Source organism: Electrona antarctica (genome assembly GCF_951216825.1).
Source record: "Electrona antarctica genome assembly, contig: scaffold_250, whole genome shotgun sequence".
NCBI lineage: Eukaryota > Metazoa > Chordata > Actinopteri > Myctophiformes > Myctophidae > Electrona > Electrona antarctica.
The window spans coordinates 26,408-47,500 of record NW_027637888.1 but is presented as its reverse complement, the minus strand read 5'-3'; the positions used below and the strand labels follow the sequence as shown (position 1 = coordinate 47,500).

The following is a 21,093-nucleotide window of genomic DNA, read 5'->3' as shown; positions in this document are numbered from 1 at the left end:
TGATTTCTAAACATACCTGCTCCTCCGTCCGTGAAGCGATCCAAGTGCAGCATGTATCCATGGTCCTCAGAGTCGATGTAGAAGTTGCTGTACTGAGCGTGTGCAGAGTCCCCACTGAAGTCCTCCATGTCCACTCTGAGCTCACTTCTCTTGTAGGTCAGATAGTAGAGGTTCTCCAGACCTAAAGGACATAAAGACCAGTGTTTTGTTGAAGGATCACTTCACCCATTTTCAACCTGTCTTCATATATTTGGTCCTCCGTAATGCTCATTATTATAATAGTTATGGTACTATTTATGTCTTCTCACCTAGCCAGTATTCTCCATCCACATTGCCAAAGCCTCTCTTGTATTGGTCCCAGGGTCTGGTGAATCCCACTGAGCCATCCATCCGCCTCTGAAAAACCTGCAGTGTGTGTGAGAGAGAGAGAGAGAGAGAGAGAGAGAGAGAGAGAGAGAGAGAGAGAGAGAGAGAGAGAGAGAGAGAGAGAGAGAGAGAGAGAGAGAGTACCCAAAGACACTTTACATGGGCGCAAGAGGATATCTCACATGTTTATATAAAAGCAGTTTTACTGACACTTAAATGTCAGATCTGTGTAGACTAGAATGTTTTTTTTAAATAACAGGTCCCCTGTCTCTCCAGCTCTTTAGTAATCATAACATTCAGGTCAGGATACCAATTTCATCCAATGAGGAGAGAGACCTCGTAGACTAGAGAAAATAAACAAGTGATATTGGAAGCAGCGACACAAAGAAGTGAGCAACTGGACCACTGTAAATTGAAGCTGATAAATGGGTACTCTATCCTGATTGGTTGAAACTGGCAACCCACCTGAAATGGACTTCCTGATTATTAAACATCTACCCCTATTACTGAACAAACACTTTAAATGATTATTATCGGAATAGAGATTAGATTAAAAAAAATGTTTTAACCGACAAAGTACTACACTACCTTTAACTTAGTGCCACCCATGGATATGACATTTAACACCCTTTCAATGCATTACGTAGGCTAGTAAGATGACATAACAGTGGCATGACATATTCTTACTGTCCATTTCCCTCCATCGGTGTCCATGTCACAGTAGGCCTGCACAGCAGTATCATCGTCAACAGGATAGATGGTGTGGACCCCACTGACAGCTCTGTTGTCTAGACTGTAGACATCAGCACAGTCTCTTGGCAGGGAACTCACAACCACCGGAGTGAGGAGACACACGACCAACACCACGGGAAATGTCTAGGATTTCAAATGGGATGATAAACAAAATGTGTTGTTGTTTATATTAGGCATTACATTTAGGCATCTATAGCAGAGCCTCTTAATCCAGAGCCATTTAGTAAGAACATAATACATTAAATGCATAAAGATAGTAATCTATAGGATCATAGGTAAACCAAGAATCATGCAGTCCAACAGTAGAATGTGCACCAAGAACACAGACTACTGTAGGCCTAATGAATTTAATACAATAGTTCATATATTGGTCACAGTATGAAGATATATGTTCACATTTTAAAATATATTTTATAATATCGTCACTGTCGGGCAGAAACCTATTATCTCCATGTTTAAACTTTGTTTTTTCGTTAATTAATGCTAGCCTGGCTAATAAGCCAGACTCAAATCACACTGTCGTGTGGTATTTGAGTCTGGAGATGCTGTGTATGGATCTTGTTTCCCGGGGGGGCGGGTTCAAACATTTTCTCTTTGACGCAATTGGTCAGAGCTACTGTCAGTCAAAGGTCTCAAGCATTGAACGTCACTGTACCAAATCCCGCCCATATTGCATACCGTGTGCTGATTGGCCACACCAGTTCTCTGGTGTAGGAAATGGGCGTACAATTGAGCCTCTCCAGACCGTAATCCGCCGGCAGGCAATCTTTTTTTTTGCCAACGGCCAATTCGGTCTGGCTTATTAGCCAGACTAAATTAATGCCACTTGATCATCAAAGCGTCACGTTTTGAGCCTGTCATTTTACCAATTTTAAATTTCAATGCTGAAAACAGTTTTGGACGTTTCCACCCTACAGAGACAATATTCCATATTCATTGAATAATGTTTGGACACGGTCCCTGTCGCACCATTCAAATACATTTAGCCCATTCAGCACGGGAACCCCTTTTGGTGTTTTAAGCATTATGTTACACTTTAGCTATTGAAAAATAGCAGATCTACGTAGTGCCGCCTTACGAGCTTGTAGATCTGCTATTTTTGAAAAACCTTGAAAATGTGGCGCAAATCATTGAATATATATAATCTTTCAGATGGGGGTCCGCGGCCAAATACAGATAATTCTAGGGGACCTTGACATGAAAAAAGGTTGAGCACCACTGGTATAGAAACATTCCCCCCCCAAAACAAATCATGATTTAGAAGATTTTATTTTAGAATCGGGCTCAGTCGTAAAGTAAAGTATAAAGTAAATAAGTAGGCCTAAGTAAGTAAAGTAAATAAGTAAGTAAATAAATAAGTAAATCAGTTTAGGGATAAAGGGTTCCTGTCTTCCTGCACTAGTCAAACATACAAATGGTTGTTCTCTCAAGAGGTCAGTGAAATACTCACCATGCTGGTTCAGAGAGTCCTCCAGACAGCTGCTACAGAGTCCTTGGTTGAGGATCCTTTATATCCAGTAAGGTTACCACCAAAACGCCTTCAATGTCAACGTGTTTGAGTGGAACGCCCCATCGCTGACTGGAAAACCAGTGTTGGTGCCAAATTCTGCCGGGAAATTAACCTGTGGGAACTTTGCACCTGCATCAGGAGCAGCGTATGGGTTTATTAATAGTTTTGCCTTTTGGTCTAATTTTTACTTATTTTTTATTTCATTTTGACTTCGTGTTTTCAATGTCAGCTTACTTTTAAGTTTGTTTTTAATGTGGGTTTGTTGTTTTAGTTTAGTTTTTTTAAGCAGCACTATATGTCATTTTGTCAGTTTCTTTTTTTGTCAGTATTTTTTAGATATTTGATATTAACTTTATCAGACATGCCGAGTTCCTATACAAACCCATTGTAACTTAAAACTCATTTTAACCATGATAGATTCATAGAAAACACCTGTCCTTGGTTCTGGTGACTGATTCCTTCTAATATGTGAGGAGGCCATGATTTTTTCTTTTCAATTATTTTCATTTATTTATGCACAATTCTATGTACAGCAGCAGCTATATAAATCTATGTAAAGAGCTTTGGATAAAAGCACGATATAAGTGCACCATTTACCTTTATTTAATGAATCTAACACGAATGTTTAAAATGGAGTTTGAAGTTACGATGGGTTTGTACTTTGTATAGGAGGGGGGCGTGTCTGATGAAATATGAAATATCGAAATAAATAATACTGAATGGAGCAACTTAAAAACTGTCTGGGGTGTCCACATAAGCCTGAGTAGACGATAAAATGACCACGTTTGAAAGTGGAATATCCCCACACAGGTCAGGTCAGGACACTCTCTCTCTCTCTCTCACACACACACACACACACACACACACACACACACACACACACACACACACACACACACACACACACACACACACACACACACACACACACACACACGCAGGACTCAAGGCCTCGTTTGCTCTGTCCAACTTATCATTGACCTCGGATTACGATTAAAGGACTTCATAGCACATACACATAACCATGCAACTTTAAGACACACTATTTAAGTCTAACAACTTCACTTTTGTACACGACTACAGTGTATCCCCACTACAGTGTATACAGCTTTTTCATAGATCTCATAGATATAGCTTCATAGATTATCATCAGTGCTGCATGTGTAAATTAGTCTTTTTTTGTTCATTTCAGACTTTTAACTACAGTAAACCCACCATACTGTTCTGGGTTTGCTCCTTTTCCCCCAAACCCAAACCTGAAAATAGTATAGATCTACAATTTTTCAGGAAATGAAAATAAAATTGTGTGGAAGATCTATTCCTGACTGACTGAGAAACTAGTGTTCATGCCCAATGCTGGGAACTTTGCAGCTGTGGCACAGAGCCTTCTTAGCCAGCAGGCCCAGTCACCCTGCCACTGGGCACAGAGCCTTATTAGCCAGCAGGCCCAGTCACCCTGCCACTGGTCTCTCGAAAAAACCAAACTCAAAGGAAAAGAGGGTAGCTGTTTTTCCTTTCTTTTGCGGATGGGTACCCAGTCACCCTGCCACTGGGGGGGAGGAGGGCAGAACACAGCCATGGAGCAGGTTGCAGGCGAATCACCCAAAGAACGGGGCGGGACTTCAGACGAAACACAAGGGTGGGGTTTGACCGCCAACCAATAGGAGAGAAGGGGCGTTTTTGATGCCACTGGGCAGGGTTTAGGTTGTAGTCAGTCTTCACTCTTCAGTGACAGAAGACACAGAACAGAAGCGAGGAATAGGATCCATGCACGTTCACAACGGAAATTATTTTATTGTAAAGTAAAGTTAAAGTAGTCTGGTCTGGTCCAGTAAGTAATTCAACAGGAAAATAGAATCCCTACCCGAAGAGAAATTTAAATAAACGTTATAATTCAAGGTGCATGCATTTTAGACTCCTATTGCAGAAACAGTACATTAGCCTATATCCATATCAAAAGAGTAATAAAGTTACCCACACGACCACGGACCAAAAATATAAAAGAAACAACATCAGTGCTTTCATTTTGACTTTGTGTTTTAAATTTCAGCTTGCTTTTAATGTGGGTTTGTTGGTTTAGTTTAGTTTTTTTAAGCAGCACTATATATGTTCCTTTTTATGTCATTTTGTCAGTTTTTAATTTGCTCGATTCAGTATTTTTTAGATATTTGATATTCACTTTATCAGACATGCCGAGTTCCTATACAAACCCATTGTAACTTAAAACTCCATTTTAACCATGATAGATTCATCGAAAACAACTGTCCTTGGTTCTGGTGACTGATTCCTTCTAATATGTGAGGAGGCCATGTTTTTTTTTTTCTTTTTTTCTTTTAATTTATTTATGCACAATTCTATGTACAGCAGCAGCTATATAAATCTATGTAAAGAGCTTTTGATAAAAGCGATATATAAGTGCACCATTTACCTTTATTTAATGAATCTAACACGAATGTTTAAAATGGAGTTTGAAGTTACGATGGGTTTGTACTTTGTATAGGAGGGGTATGAAATGAATATCAAATATCTAAATAAATAATACTGAATGGAGCAACTTAAAAACTGTCTGGGGTGTCCACATAAGCCTGAGTAGACGATAAAATGACCACGTTTGAAAGTGGAATATCCCCACACAGGTCAGGTCAGGACACTCTCTCACACACACACACACACACACACACACACACACACACACACACACACACACACACACACACACACACACACACACACACACACACACACACACACACACACACACACACACGCAGGACTCAAGGCCTCGTTTGCTCTGTCCAACTTATGATTGACCTCGGATTACGATTAAAGGACTTCATAGCACATACACATAACCATGCAACTTTAAGACACACTATTTAAGTCTAACAACTTCACTTTTGTACACGACTACAGTGTATCCCCACTACAGTGTATACAGCTTTTTCATAGATCTCATAGATATAGCTTCATAGATTATCATCAGTGCTGCATGTGTAAATTAGTCTTTTTTTGTTCATTTCAGACTTTTAACTACAGTAAACTCACCATACTGTTCTGGGTTTGCTCCTTTTCCCCCAAACACAAACCTCTTTGCCGAAAATAGTATAGATCTACAATTTTTCAGGAAATGAAAAATGGAATGTTTGTGTCGAAGATCTATGCCTGACTGACTGAGAAACTAGTGTTCATGCCCTATGCTGGGAACTTTGCAGCTGTGGCACAGAGCCTATTAGCCAGCAGGCCCAGTCACCCTGCCACTGGGCACAGAGCCTTATTAGCCAGCAGGCCCAGTCACCCTGCCACTGGGCACAGAGCCTTATTAGCCAGAAGGCCCAGTCACCCTGCCACTGGGCACAGAGCCTTATTAGCCAGCAGACCCAGTCACCCTGCCACTGGGCACAGAGCCTTATTAGCCAGAAGGCCCAGTCACCCTGCCACTGGGCACAGAGCCTTATTAGCCAGCAGACCCAGTCACCCTGCCACTGGGCACAGAGCCTTATTAGCCAGCAGGCCCAGTCACCCTGCCACTGGGCACAGAGCCTTATTAGCCAGCAGGCCCAGTCACCCTGCCACTGGGCACAGAGCCTTATTAGCCAGCAGGCCCAGTCACCCTGCCACTGGGCACAGAGCCTTATTAGCCAGCAGGCCCAGTCACCCTGCCACTGGGCACAGAGCCTTATTAGCCAGCAGGCCCAGTCACCCTGCCACTGGGCACAGAGCCTTATTAGCCAGCAGGCCCAGTCACCCTGCCACTGGGCACAGAGCCTTATTAGCCAGCAGGCCCAGTCACCCTGCCACTGGGCACAGAGCCTTATTAGCCAGCAGGCCCAGTCACCCTGCCACTGGTCTCTCGAAAAAACCAAACTCAAAGAGGGTAGCTGTTTTTCCTTTCTTTTGCGGATGGGTACCCAGTCACCCTGCCACTGGGGGGGAGGAGGGCAGAACACAGCCATGGAGCAGGTTGCAGGCGAATCACCCAAAGAACGGGGCGGGACTTCAGACAAAACACAAGGGTGGGGTTTGACCGCCAACCAATAGGAGAGAAGGGGCGTTTTTGATGCCACTGGGCAGGGTTTAGGTTGTAGTCAGTCACTCTTCACTCTTCAGTGACAGAAGACACAGAACAGAAGCGAGGAATAGGATCCATGCACGTTCACAACGGAAATTATTTTATTGTAAAGTAAAGTTAATGTAGTCTGGTCTGGTCCAGTAAGTAATTCAACAGGAAAATAGAATCCCTACCCGAAGAGAAATTTAAATAAACGTTATAATTCAAGGTGCATGCATTTTAGACTCCTATTGCAGAAACAGTACATTAGCCTATATCCATATCAAAAGAGTAATAAAGTTACCCACACGACCACGGACCAAAAATATAAAAGAAACAACATCAGTGCTTTCATTTTGACTTTGTGTTTTAAATTTCAGCTTGCTTTTAATGTGGGTTTGTTGGTTTAGTTTAGTTTTTTTAAGCAGCACTATATATGTTCCTTTTTATGTCATTTTGTCAGTTTTTAATTTGCTCGATTCAGTATTTTTTAGATATTTGATATTCACTTTATCAGACATGCCGAGTTCCTATACAAACCCATTGTAACTTAAAACTCCATTTTAACCATGATAGATTCATCGAAAACAACTGTCCTTGGTTCTGGTGACTGATTCCTTCTAATATGTGAGGAGGCCATTTTTTTTTTTTTTTTTTTTTTTTAAATTTATTTATGCACAATTCTATGTACAGCAGCAGCTATATAAATCTATGTAAAGAGCTTTGGATAAAAGCGATATATAAGTGCACCATTTACCATTTATGTAATGAATCTAACATGAATGTTTAAAATGGAGTTTGAAGTTATACGATGGGTTTGTACTTTGTATAGGAGGGGTATGAAATGAATATCAAATATCTAAATAAATAATACTGAATGGAGCAACTTAAAAACTGTCTGGGGTGTCCACATAAGCCTGAGTAGACGATAAAATGACCACGTTTGAAAGTGGAATATCCCCACACAGGTCAGGACACACACACACACACCACACACCACACACACACACACACACACACACACACACACACACACACACACACACACACACGCAGGACTCAAGGCCTCGTTTGCTCTGTCCAACTTATCATTGACCTCGGATTACGATTAAAGGACTTCATAGCACATACACATAACCATGCAACTTTAAGACACACTATTTAAGTCTAACAACTTCACTTTTGTACACGACTACAGTGTATCCCCACTACAGTGTATACAGCTTTTTCATAGATCTCATAGATATAGCTTCATAGATTATCATCAGTGCTGCATGTGTAAATTAGTCTTTTTTTGTTCATTTCAGACTTTTAACTACAGTAAACCCACCATACTGTTCTGGGTTTGCTCCTTTTCCCCCAAACCCAAACCTGAAAATAGTATAGATCTACAATTTTTCAGGAAATGAAAATAAAATTGTGTGGAAGATCTATTCCTGACTGACTGAGAAACTAGTGTTCATGCCCAATGCTGGGAACTTTGCAGCTGTGGCACAGAGCCTTCTTAGCCAGCAGGCCCAGTCACCCTGCCACTGGGCACAGAGCCTTATCAGCCAGCAGGCCCAGTCACCCTGCCACTGGGCACAGAGCCTTATTAGCCAGCAGGCCCAGTCACCCTGCCACTGGGCACAGAGCCTTATCAGCCAGCAGGCCCAGTCACCCTGCCACTGGGCACAGAGCCTTATTAGCCAGCAGGCCCAGTCACCCTGCCACTGGGCACAGAGCCTTATTAGCCAGCAGGCCCAGTCACCCTGCCACTGGGCACAGAGCCTTATTAGCCAGCAGGCCCAGTCACCCTGCCACTGGGCACAGAGCCTTATTAGCCAGCAGGCCCAGTCACCCTGCCACTGGGCACAGAGCCTTATTAGCCAGCAGGCCCAGCCACCCTGCCACTGGTCTCTCGAAAAACCAAACTCAAAGGAAAAGAGGGTAGCTGTTTTTCCTTTCTTTTGCGGATGGGTATACCCAGTCACCCTGCCACTGGGGGGGAGGAGGGCAGAAGACAGCCATGGAGCAGGTTGCAGGCGAATCACCCAAAGAACGGGGCGGGACTTCAGACGAAACACAAGGGTGGGGTTTGACCGCCAACCAATAGGAGAGAAGGGGCGTTTTTGATGCCACTGGGCAGGGTTTAGGTTGTAGTCAGTCTTCACTCTTCAGTGACAGAAGACACAGAACAGAAGCGAGGAATAGGATCCATGCACGTTCACAACGGAAATTATTTTATTGTAAAGTAAAGTTAAAGTAGTCTGGTCTGGTCCAGTAAGTAATTCAACAGGAAAATAGAATCCCTACCCGAAGAGAAATTTAAATAAACGTTATAATTCAAGGTGCATGCATTTTAGACTCCTATTGCAGAAACAGTACATTAGCCTATATCCATATCAAAAGAGTAATAAAGTTACCCACACGACCACGGACCAAAAATATAAAAGAAACAACATCAGTGCTTTCATTTTGACTTTGTGTTTTAAATTTCAGCTTGCTTTTAATGTGGGTTTGTTGGTTTAGTTTAGTTTTTTTAAGCAGCACTATATATGTTCCTTTTTATGTAATTTTGTCAGTTTTTAATTTGCTCGATTCAGTATTTTTTAGATATTTGATATTCACTTTATCAGACATGCCGAGTTCCTATACAAACCCATTGTAACTTAAAACTCCATTTTAACCATGATAGATTCATCGAAAACACCTGTCCTTGGTTCTGGTGACTGATTCCTTATGTGAGGAGGCCATGTTTTTTTTTCTTTTCTTTTTTTTAATTTATTTATGCACAATTCTATGTACAGCAGCAGCTATATAAATCTATGTAAAGAGCTTTGGATAAAAGCGATATATAAGTGCACCATTTACCATTTATGTAATGAATCTAACATGAATGTTTAAAATGGAGTTTGAAGTTATACGATGGGTTTGTACTTTGTATAGGAGGGGTATGAAATGAATATCAAATATCTAAATAAATAATACTGAATGGAGCAACTTAAAAACTGTCTGGGGTGTCCACATAAGCCTGAGTAGACGATAAAATGACCACGTTTGAAAGTGGAATATCCCCACACAGGTCAGGTCAGGACACTCTCTCTCACACACACACACACACACACACACACACACACACACACACACACACACACACACACACACACACACACACACACACACACACACACACACACACACACACACACACACACACACACACACACACACACACACACACACACACACACACACACACACACACACACACACACACACACACACACACACACACACACACACGCAGGACTCAAGGCCTCGTTTGCTCTGTCCAACTTATCATTGACCTCGGATTACGATTAAAGGACTTCATAGCACATACACATAACCATGCAACTTTAAGACACACTATTTAAGGCTAACAACTTAACTTTTGTACACGACTACAGTGTATCCCCACTACAGTGTATACAGCTTTTTCATAGATCTCATAGATATAGCTTCATAGATTATCATCAGTGCTGCATGTGTAAATTAGTCTTTTTTTGTTCATTTCAGACTTTTAACTACAGTAAACTCACCATACTGTTCTGGGTTTGCTCCTTTTCCCCCAAACACAAACCTCTTTGCCGAAAATAGTATAGATCTACAATTTTTCAGGAAATGAGAAATGGAATGTTTGTGTGGAAGATCTATTCCTGATTGACTGAGAAACTAGTGTTCATGCCCAATGCTGGGAACTTTGCAGCTGTGGCACAGAGCCTTATTAGCCAGAAGGCCCAGTCACCCTGCCACTGGGCACAGAGCCTTATCAGCCAGCAGGCCCAGTCACCCTGCCACTGGGCACAGAACCTTATTAGCCAGCAGGCCCAGTCACCCTGCCACTGGGCACAGAGCCTTATTAGCCAGCAGGCCCAGTCACCCTGCCACTGGGCACAGAGCCTTATCAGCCAGCAGGCCCAGTCACCCTGCCACTGGGCACAGAGCCTTATTAGCCAGCAGGCCCAGTCACCCTGCCACTGGGCACAGAGCCTTATTAGCCAGCAGGCCCAGTCACCCTGCCACTGGGCACAGAGCCTTATCAGCCAGCAGGCCCAGTCACCCTGCCACTGGGCACAGAGCCTTATTAGCCAGCAGGCCCAGTCACCCTGCCACTGGTCTCTCGAAAAACCAAACTCAAAGGAAAAGAGGGTAGCTGTTTTTCTTTTCTTTTGCGGATGGGTACCCAGTCACCCTGCCACTGGCTTCTGTGCATATGTTCACGTGGTTTAGACAGAGCAGCTCTGGGCAGGGGGGTGGGGGGAGGAGGGCAGAACACAGCCATGGAGGAGCAGGTTGCAGGCGAATCACGCAAAGAACGGGGCGGGACTTCAGACGAAACACAAGGGTGGGGTTTGACCGCCAACCAATAGGAGAGAAGGGGCGTTTTTGATGCCACTGGGCAGGGTTTAGGTTGTAGTCAGTCTTCACTCTTCAGTGACAGAAGACACAGAACAGAAGCGAGGAATAGGATCCATGCACGTTTCACAACGGAAATTATTTTATTGTAAAGTAAAGTTAAAGTAGTCTGGTCTGGTCCAGTAAGTAATTCAACAGGAAAATAGAATCCCTACCCGAAGAGAAATTTAAATAAACGTTATAATTCAAGGTGCATGCATTTTAGACTCCTATTGCAGAAACAGTACATTAGCCTATATCCATATCAAAAGAGTAATAAAGTTACCCACACGACCACGGACCAAAAATATAAAAGAAACAACATCAGTGCTTTCATTTTGACTTTGTGTTTTAAATTTCAGCTTGCTTTTAATGTGGGTTTGTTGGTTTAGTTTAGTTTTTTTAAGCAGCACTATATATGTTCCTTTTTATGTCATTTTGTCAGTTTTGAATTTGCTCGATTCAGTATTTTTTAGATATTTGATATTCACTTTATCAGACATGCCGAGTTCCTATACAAACCCATTGTAACTTAAAACTCCATTTTAACCATGATAGATTCATAGAAAACACCTGTCCTTGGTTCTGGTGACTGATTCCTTCTAATATGTGAGGAGGCCATGTTTTTTTCTTTTCAATTCTTTTCATTTATGTATGCACAATTCTATGTACAGCAGCAGCTATATAAATCTATGTAAAGAGCTTTGGATAAAAGCGCTATATAAGTGCACCATTTACCATTTATGTAATGAATCTAACATGAATGTTTAAAATGGAGTTTGAAGTTATACGATGGGTTTGTACTTTGTATAGGAGGGGTATGAAATGAATATCAAATATCTAAATAAATAATACTGAATGGAGCAACTTAAAAACTGTCTGGGGTGTCCACATAAGCCTGAGTAGACGATAAAATGACCACGTTTGAAAGTGGAATATCCCCACACAGGTCAGGACACACACACACACACCACACACACACACACACACACACACACACACACACACACACACACACACACACACACACACACACACACGCAGGACTCAAGGCCTCGTTTGCTCTGTCCAACTTATCATTGACCTCGGATTACGATTAAAGGACTTCATAGCACATACACATAACCATGCAACTTTAAGACACACTATTTAAGTCTAACAACTTCACTTTTGTACACGACTACAGTGTATCCCCACTACAGTGTATACAGCTTTTTCATAGATCTCATAGATATAGCTTCATAGATTATCATCAGTGCTGCATGTGTAAATTAGTCTTTTTTTGTTCATTTCAGACTTTTAACTACAGTAAACTCACCATACTGTTCTGGGTTTGCTCCTTTTCCCCCAAACACAAACCTCTTTGCCGAAAATAGTATAGATCTACAATTTTTCAGGAAATGAGAAATGGCATGTTTGTGTGGAAGATCTATTCCTGATTGACTGAGAAACTAGTGTTCATGCCCAATGCTGGGAACTTTGCAGCTGTGGCACAGAGCCTTATTAGCCAGAAGGCCCAGTCACCCTGCCACTGGGCACAGAGCCTTATCAGCCAGCAGGCCCAGTCACCCTGCCACTGGGCACAGAGCCTTATTAGCCAGCAGGCCCAGTCACCCTGCCACTGGGCACAGAGCCTTATCAGCCAGCAGGCCCAGTCACCCTGCCACTGGGCACAGAGCCTTATTAGCCAGCAGGCCCAGTCACCCTGCCACTGGGCACAGAGCCTTATTAGCCAGCAGGCCCAGTCACCCTGCCACTGGGCACAGAGCCTTATTAGCCAGAAGGCCCAGTCACCCTGCCACTGGGCACAGAGCCTTATTAGCCAGCAGGCCCAGTCACCCTGCCACTGGGCACAGAGCCTTATCAGCCAGCAGGCCCAGTCACCCTGCCACTGGGCACAGAGCCTTATTAGCCAGCAGGCCCAGCCACCCTGCCACTGGTCTCTCGAAAAACCAAACTCAAAGGAAAAGAGGGTAGCTGTTTTTCTTTTCTTTTGCGGATGGGTACCCAGTCACCCTGCCACTGGCTTCTGTGCATATGTTCACGTGGTTTAGACAGAGCAGCTCTGGGCAGGGGGGTGGGGGGAGGAGGGCAGAACACAGCCATGGAGCAGGTTGCAGGCGAATCACCTAAAGAACGGGGCGGGACTTCAGACGAAACACAAGGGTGGGGTTTGACCGCCAACCAATAGGAGAGAAGGGGCGTTTTTGATGCCACTGGGCAGGGTTTAGGTTGTAGTCAGTCTTCACTCTTCAGTGACAGAAGACACAGAACAGAAGCGAGGATCCATGCACCCTTCACAATGGAAATGATTGTATTGTAAAGTAAAGTTAAAGTAGTCTGGTCTGGTCCAGTAAGTAATTCAACAGGAAAATAGAATCCCTACACGAAGAGAAATTTAAATAAACGCTATAATTCAAGGTGCATGCATTTTAGACTCCTATTCCATGAACAGTACATTAGCCTATATCCATATCAAAAGTAATAAAGTTACCCACACGTCCACGGACCAAAAATATAAAAGAAACAACATCAGTGCTTTCGTTACACAGAGGATGCGACATTATAAATGAATTCGGCCTATACTTTAATTACCATTCCATATGCTTTGGTATATGTTATATAACAGCTAAATGATAGTTAGGAACCAAATTGACCCTTATGGACCCTAACGGGTCCTCTCAGAGTTAAATTAACATTGATTTTACAATATAAATTGGGTGTGCCAGAGATAGAAATGCCATTAAATGGGGGTCCGTATACCCTAATTCAAATGTACAAGGTTGAATATCACTGCTAGAGCCTCACAAATCTTCAAATGGGGGGGGTCCCCAGGCTAATGAGTATCATGTTGGGGGGTCCTTGACATGAAAAAGTTTGGGAACCCCTGTTATGTAACAAAGTTAATATGAATGCCATGTCCATTTCCATGGTACGTGTTTGTGTGGAACGTCTATCTATCACTGACCACGGACTGGAAAGCCAGTGTTGGTGCCAAATGCTGCTGGGAAATGAACCTGTGGGAACGTTGCACCTGTCTGCATGTGCATCAGTGAGCAACTTAGGGTTATTCATAGTTTTGCCTTTTTTATTTAGTTTGTATTTTTATTTTGTTTTGGCTTTGTGTTGTCAAGCTCAGTTTAGTTTTAGATATTGTTTCATGTGGTTTCCTGGGTTTAGTTTAGTTTGTATGTAGTTTTAGTGTAGCTTTCTTTTAACACATAACCTGACATCTGACCCTAAGTAACCCCAGCCTCCTTTCCATATCCTGGTCTTGCTCTCCAGAGATGTGGCCTTTACATTGTTAATAGCGCTGGTTCTCAACCATATTCATGTCAAGGACCCCCAAATGAACATGTATATTTGGCCACGCATCCCCATCTGAAACCCAAAAAAGTTTGTGCCAGGCCCAGGCCTGCCAGGGAACCTCATTCTAGAGTTGTCTTGTTAGTGCTTCAACAATAAATCCAAAAATGTTCCAAGATTTTTGATATACTGTAGTCACTACAGTATATCAAAAATCTTAGAACACACACTACAGTGTAGTGTGTGTGTGTGTGTGTGTGCGTGCGTGCGTGCGTGTGTGCGTGCGTGCGTGCGTGCTTAAACATTTGGATCAATTTGGATCAGATTTATGTATGTGTTGCAATAAGTTTCAGGTTGTCAAAACTATCACATCACCAACCTTAACCTTATAACCCTAAACCGTAAGCTCACAAAAACCATGCCCCAACCCAACTTGACCTCAAAACCACGGCCATCTGAGGCGAAACACCCTCAAAAGACCGAGAGAGCCCCTGATACTGCATACTCAACAACTTTACTTTTCTGTACCCACAACATCTAATGAAATTGGGAGACGTGCTTTTCAGTTTAAAGCTTCATCGTTTTGGAACAACTTGTCTGTTTCTTTGAGATCAATTACATCATTTAACATTTTCAAGGCCTCTTTGCTTATAGACCTGAAGCCCATGTGTACTTGTTTTAGATTTTTGGAGAGAGGCGTGTACTTTAATGCTTGATTATTCTTTTTATCTTTATCTTTATCTTTATCTTTATCTTTATTTTTATTTTTATTTTTATTTTTATTTTTATTTTTATTTTTATTTTTATTTTTATTTTTACATTATTAGTATCACTATTATTAGTATTTTGTTAGGTGTTTCAGTGCAGTTGTTTCTGGTCTTGATGTAGTGTTTGAGTGGTTTGGAGAGCATCTATGTTTTGTTGATGTAAGTGTATGTTTAATGTATTGTTTTGTTTACCTGTATGTACTGTATTCATTGTGTTGTGCCCCGAGGACCCCCTCTAAAACCAGTTGATACAACTCAAGGGGCTATCCTCTAAAGAAATCAAATGTCAAACTAACTACTGTATGTAATGTACATATCCACATGGGAGAAGTTTCTCTTCCCTTTTTCATGTTGTAAATCCGAGCTGCAAGGCCTCTCTCTCAAGGCCGTGTTATATTTACATTAGATTGGTCAAGAAAGATATATGTCCACCAATATAGTCCTTAAAGCCTTTAAGTGTTTTCAGTTATAAATATAAGTAATATTAAATGTTATTTTGTGTGCAACATTTATGATCATACTTGGGACAAAAAGGTTGATTTCATTATGAATAAATAGAATTAAAAACGACAATAAATATGTTAAAAGGTTATACCGCAAGGTAAAAATGCACCCTATGCAAAAGGGGGTCACATGATTAGAGTGTCACGTCACCTATCAGTAAGGGTCAGAGGTTGAACTGAGTTCCTGGAAAGAAGTTGCATTGTTTTGGGAACGTCAGAGAGAGACGATATTAATTAATCTGCACATGGTTCAAAGGCGCACACGGTACATATTCTTTGTGATTTTGTTGTGTTGTTGTGGATTGTTTAATGTTGCTGTAATGTATAACTGTGGAATTCGTTTGATCATTTGAATGCACATGTGTGGACTCTCACTAACTAGAGGACTCTGCTTCCTTGTGTATGGACTCAAAACTGAACAAAGTTATTGTTTCTTCATTATAGTTTTCACGGTGTCTTGGTCACTGGAGGAGTTGAAAGTCGCATGGAAAATAAAACCAATATCAGACATCTGTATGATGCGTGGACATTCTTGAACCTGTACAGCTACAAGGAATAGCACTTCAACCCTTTTGCAACCAGATCTTATTTGAATGATTTTTGGGAGACAAGAATCACTTTCCTGGGGTTTTTATGAATGATGTTTGGGAGACAAGAATCACTTTCCTGGGGTTTTTATGATGTTTGGGAGACAAGAATCACTTTCCTGGGGTTTTTATGAATGATGTTTGGGAGACAAGAATCACTTTCCTGGGGTTTTTATGATGTTTGGGAGACAAGAATCACTTTCCTGGGGTTTTTATGAATGATGTTTGGGAGACAAGAATCACTTTCCTGGGGTTTTTATGATGTTTGGGAGACAAGAATCACTTTCCTGGGGGTTTTATGTGGGAGATGTGTGACTAATAATTGTAACTACATACATGTGCACCAAAGCATTATCAAGGTCAAGTTTATTTATATGTCCCAAGCTGGGCAATAAAAGCTCTTAAAACACATTACAAACAATATAGTCCACTTGCCAGAATGTGAACCCAGGCATGGGTTTTTTTTTGTGGCTTTCGCCTTTATTTTATATTGTTATGGAGGGACAGACAGTAGGCTGACAGGAAATGGGGAGAGGGATGGGGGGAAGACATGCAGTAGAGGCCGTCGGGATCGGGAGTCGAACCCGCGGCACACTGCCAGACTGGATTACCAGCCAAGGTGCCTGGACCACTGAGCCATGGCCCAGGCCTGAACCCAGGCATGTTGAGTACACCAACGTTTTATGTTAGAAATGTTGAGTTTTGAGTATGGGTCCCCAGCATGTAGAAACTACCGGATGCTAACTTGCATATGTTGAGCAATTTTCATAATTGTCATATAATATGTGACCATACCATTAACAACCTATAAGGGAAAATCAAATTTCATCATGCTTTAAGTATAGCATGTGACATCTGCAACTCACTCTGGTCAATAGCTCTATAGCCGTTGAACTTAGAGCTATGTTACCGATGACTTCCGGGGCTCTCATGAATGCAGACCAGCCTCTCGTCTTTAGCGTAAATAAAAATAACGTTTTTGCTACTCACCAAAACAAAGGCGGGTTGTGTCATTAGAAAGCATACTTTCCTTAGTGGAAGCACTCTGAGCCCCCACCACACGTATAAACGGTACTTTTTAGCCAAAAAGGGATTTGTTTTCCACCGGGGAAAAAAATACTTTTAGTTACTCCACTGCGCCCTCTACCGATATTGCCAAGAGAAAACCTTCCTAGAGAAAATCCCTTTCTGGCCAAAAAGCTCTAAATGCAACGGCATTAGAGCTATGGACTAGAGCTAATCTGCTGTCAAACTAGGGGGTTTTCATGATGCTGAATCCATTCCAAGCATTAGTTTTGCACACATAACACTCCTTGGGCTAAAAAGGTCTATTATTACTTGCGCAAGTCATAACCTTGATATGAAAATGCTTGAAAACCATGAACTGCTTAACCCATTCTGTCCGGTAACCCATTTGTGTTTTTTAGCATTAAGTTATACTTTAGCTATTGAAAAATAGCAGATCTACAAGCTCATAGCGTGCACCAAGTGCCGCGCTACGAGCTTGTAGGTCTGCTATTTTTGAAAAATCATGAAAATGTGGCGCAAATCTTTGTGTGTATATTCTTTCAGAGCGAACGTTTTTCTCTCTTTGCTTCTGGGGTACAGTAGCCAATCACTGCACACTCAGCCACCATTAGGGCTGTAACGATACATTTTAGAACAGTGGTTCTCAACCAGTGGTCCAGGGACCACCAGTGGTCCTTGAGTAGGTTCCAGGTGGTCCCCAGCTCTAAATGATGGAGAGGTGGTATAACCAAATGGACCCTTTAATTTACAAGAAGTCCACACAATTAGAGAATGTAGAAGAATTGTTATTTTGATCAACGTTTGTTATCTCTCCCAATGGTACCACATAAATACAGCATGGATATGTGTACATATTCTGTAGTTTTGGGGTCTGAGAGGCTAACATGTCATCTATCGTGTTCCGTGGCTCAAATGGAGAATAAATAAATGGGCCTTGATATGAAAAGGGTTGAAAACCACTGATTTAAAAGCAATCACGTTGACCAATCGTACAAATGTATCAGTCTTTTAAGAATAGACCCATGGTGATCAGCTGTGATCATTTCACGGCCTGTCAATCATTCCAGTATGAAGGAGCAGCTAAACATATTAGGGACTTTAAGCAACGACTGTTTTCAGGACGGCTCCGCTAGGCGGAAGTACGGGAGCTGTGACGCAATCGCCGTAGCTGTCAAAATCGTTAAGCAAACATCCGTCGGCGACGGCGACATTGGTTCCCATGGTGACGCGTCCATGCAGCATGTGTCAAACTTTTTTGAGTGGTGTAAACCACTCCTACAACTGGCTTTGTTAGTTTACGTGTCTGTTCGTACAAAAAAAAACTAGAAAAAGTGCTCTTCTGGGCACAGGTCTCCACCAGGAGGATAGGACTGTGTGTGATGTTTGGCAAAATGTTTAGGAGTAATATAAACATGTTTTTTTGTTTGTTTGTTTTTTGCAACAATTCTCTTCATTTTGTTGAGGAAATGCAGAGCCAGATCACTCATAGCATCTCTGAGGATAGAATTCTGGATGAGCAGGACATGTGCAGCATTTTGAACAAAACAGGCCACTCCTGAAAACTTTGGAAGGCAATGTTAGCCAATCAGTGTAGAATGTGGAGGGATGCAGGGAAAATGTTTTTCCATGGCATCTAGGGAGTGCGCATACATAAGTTGTATACAGATTGATGCAGTTATAGCTAAAAACAGGAATTGGCCTGTTATAGCGCCACCATGAGGCTGATTTGGAAAATAATGAGTGGCATGTCGTCCTCGGCCTAGTGGAAATGCGCGTGTATAATTTCACGGAAATTGCACACTGTTTTTGTGATTTGTGGCATTTTGTTCGAAACGGACCATTCATGTGAGCTTTGGAAGCCAATATTAGCCAATCAGGATGGAAGATGGGAAATGGTGCAAATCCGTGTTGATCACATGACTATGTAGATAGTGTATACCGAATTGTGTGATGTATGGATAAAATGTGTACGGGTAATCTACAGAAATGTTTTGCCTAAATCGGCCTCATGGTGGCGCTATAACAGGCCGTTGAGGAATATTTGGGGCAGAGGTTCATCGTTGGCATCTATGGAGTGTGTGTGCACAGTTTGGCATGGATCGGGCCAACGGTACCGGAGATTAGCTGATAACGGACGGACGGAAGGACGGACGGACGGACGGACGGACACACACACGGACGGAGTGCAAAACATACTCTCTCCCCATGCCTTCGGCCTGGTGGAGACAATGAGCATTGTTGTCTGTTCGTACCAAAAAAATCACACCCGTGTGAACTGAGTGGTGTAAGGTATTATATAGCCTGATCAGCTGTGTTCTGACGTAATGTCTGACGTAATGAAATCAGCATCAACCAATCAGCGTCAACCATGCTCATTTTTTTTGCACAGACAGACAGACAGACAGACTAACAAAGCCAGTTGTAGGAGTGGTTTACACCACTTCTAGCTAGAAGCTAGAAGCTGCTGCTAGAAGCTGCTAGAAGCTGCTGCTGATTGGTCAGGCCGTTTTGTGGCCGGGCATCAAGTCTGCCTGAGAGTTCCCAGATGGGAGCAGGAGGGGGGAACCCAGTGTACTCTCTGCTGCCCCATCTGGCGGAGTCAGGTTAGCACTTTTGTAGCCTGGCTAATAAGCCAGACTGAAAAAAAATTGCCTGCCGGCGGATTACGGTCTGGAGAGGCTCAATTGTACGCCCATTTCCTACACCAGAGAACTGGTGTGGCCAATCGGGACACGGTATGCAATATGGGCGGGCTTTGGTACAGTGACGTTCAATGCTTGAGACCTTTGACTGACAGTAGCTCTGACCAATTGCGTCAAAGAAAAAATGTTTGAACCCGCCCCCCGGGAAACAAGATCCATACACAGCATCTCCAGACTCAAATACCACACGACAGTGTGATTTGAGTCTGGCTTATTAGCCAGGCTAGCACTTTTGGGCAAAAGCAGCGAACAATAGCTGATCTACAAGCTCACATCAGCTATTTTCGGGGCGCAACCCAGCACTCTTTAGCTAGTGGAGATGCGGTGTATACGACATGGATTTCTAAACAAATTTGTTCAACGCAAAATGTTCAGGAGACTTCGGGGAAAAAAAGCAATTCTCCGGAATGCTGCCTTCCGGTATATGGCATGAAAAGAAGTGTCATTTTTGCATTTCTTTCACCATGTAGTAAATGCTGCATCCGTGCGGTCTGGAAAGGGCAGTTGTTTTACAGACGGGTAAAAGGGCAGGGGCTGAAGCCCCCTTTGATGTCTATGTGTGCACGTAACTGCAGCTACACATACGTCATGTTCCTAGAATGAGCCAATAGGGGAAGGGGATCAGCGTCACATGATTCTTTGTTTGACCCCCGCAAAAACCTGGATGTGTCTCAAAGAATGGATCTTCTGTTAGATCTTCTCTCGGGACAACAGTGCTGGTCAGTCCTGATCCATGCAGTGGTCTGAGTGGATCCACGCAGGTTTTCATTCCAACCGGCCCAGATCTACATCACGTTATTACGCGGCCTGGCGGAATGCTTGATTCCGATTGGTCGGTCACTGCACTCTGATTTCTCAGACCCAGAGTGTAGAGTGTAGGAGAGTAGCGACACGCTTTGATCTCGCCACAAAGCGGGTGCCTATGAGCTATAGTTCCAAACATTGGAACTATCCCATTGAGACAAAGCGGGGTGCTATGGGCTATAGTTCCAAACATTGGAACTATCCCATTGAGACAAAGCGGGGTGCTATGGGCTATAGTTCCAAACATTGGAACTATCCCATTGAGACAAAGCGGGTGCCTATGGGCTATAGTTCCTAAC

The 21,093-nt window shown here is 42.6% G+C and overlaps 1 protein-coding gene across 1 annotated transcript in view; it reads right to left on the bottom strand.

Moving 5' to 3' along the window:
• Positions 1-20,580, bottom strand: part of LOC306918589 (microfibril-associated glycoprotein 4-like) — a gene marked incomplete at both ends in the record, with an annotated part of 23,025 nt that extends 2,445 nt beyond the window's left edge. The window contains 4 exons of the mRNA XM_079531481.1: positions 17-181; positions 309-405; positions 1,054-1,180; positions 20,576-20,580. Coding sequence (XP_079387607.1) covers positions 17-181; positions 309-405; positions 1,054-1,180; positions 20,576-20,580 — 394 coding nt within the window. The remainder of the gene's footprint in view (positions 1-16; positions 182-308; positions 406-1,053; positions 1,181-20,575) is intronic.
• Between the last annotated feature and the right edge of the window lie 513 nt (positions 20,581-21,093).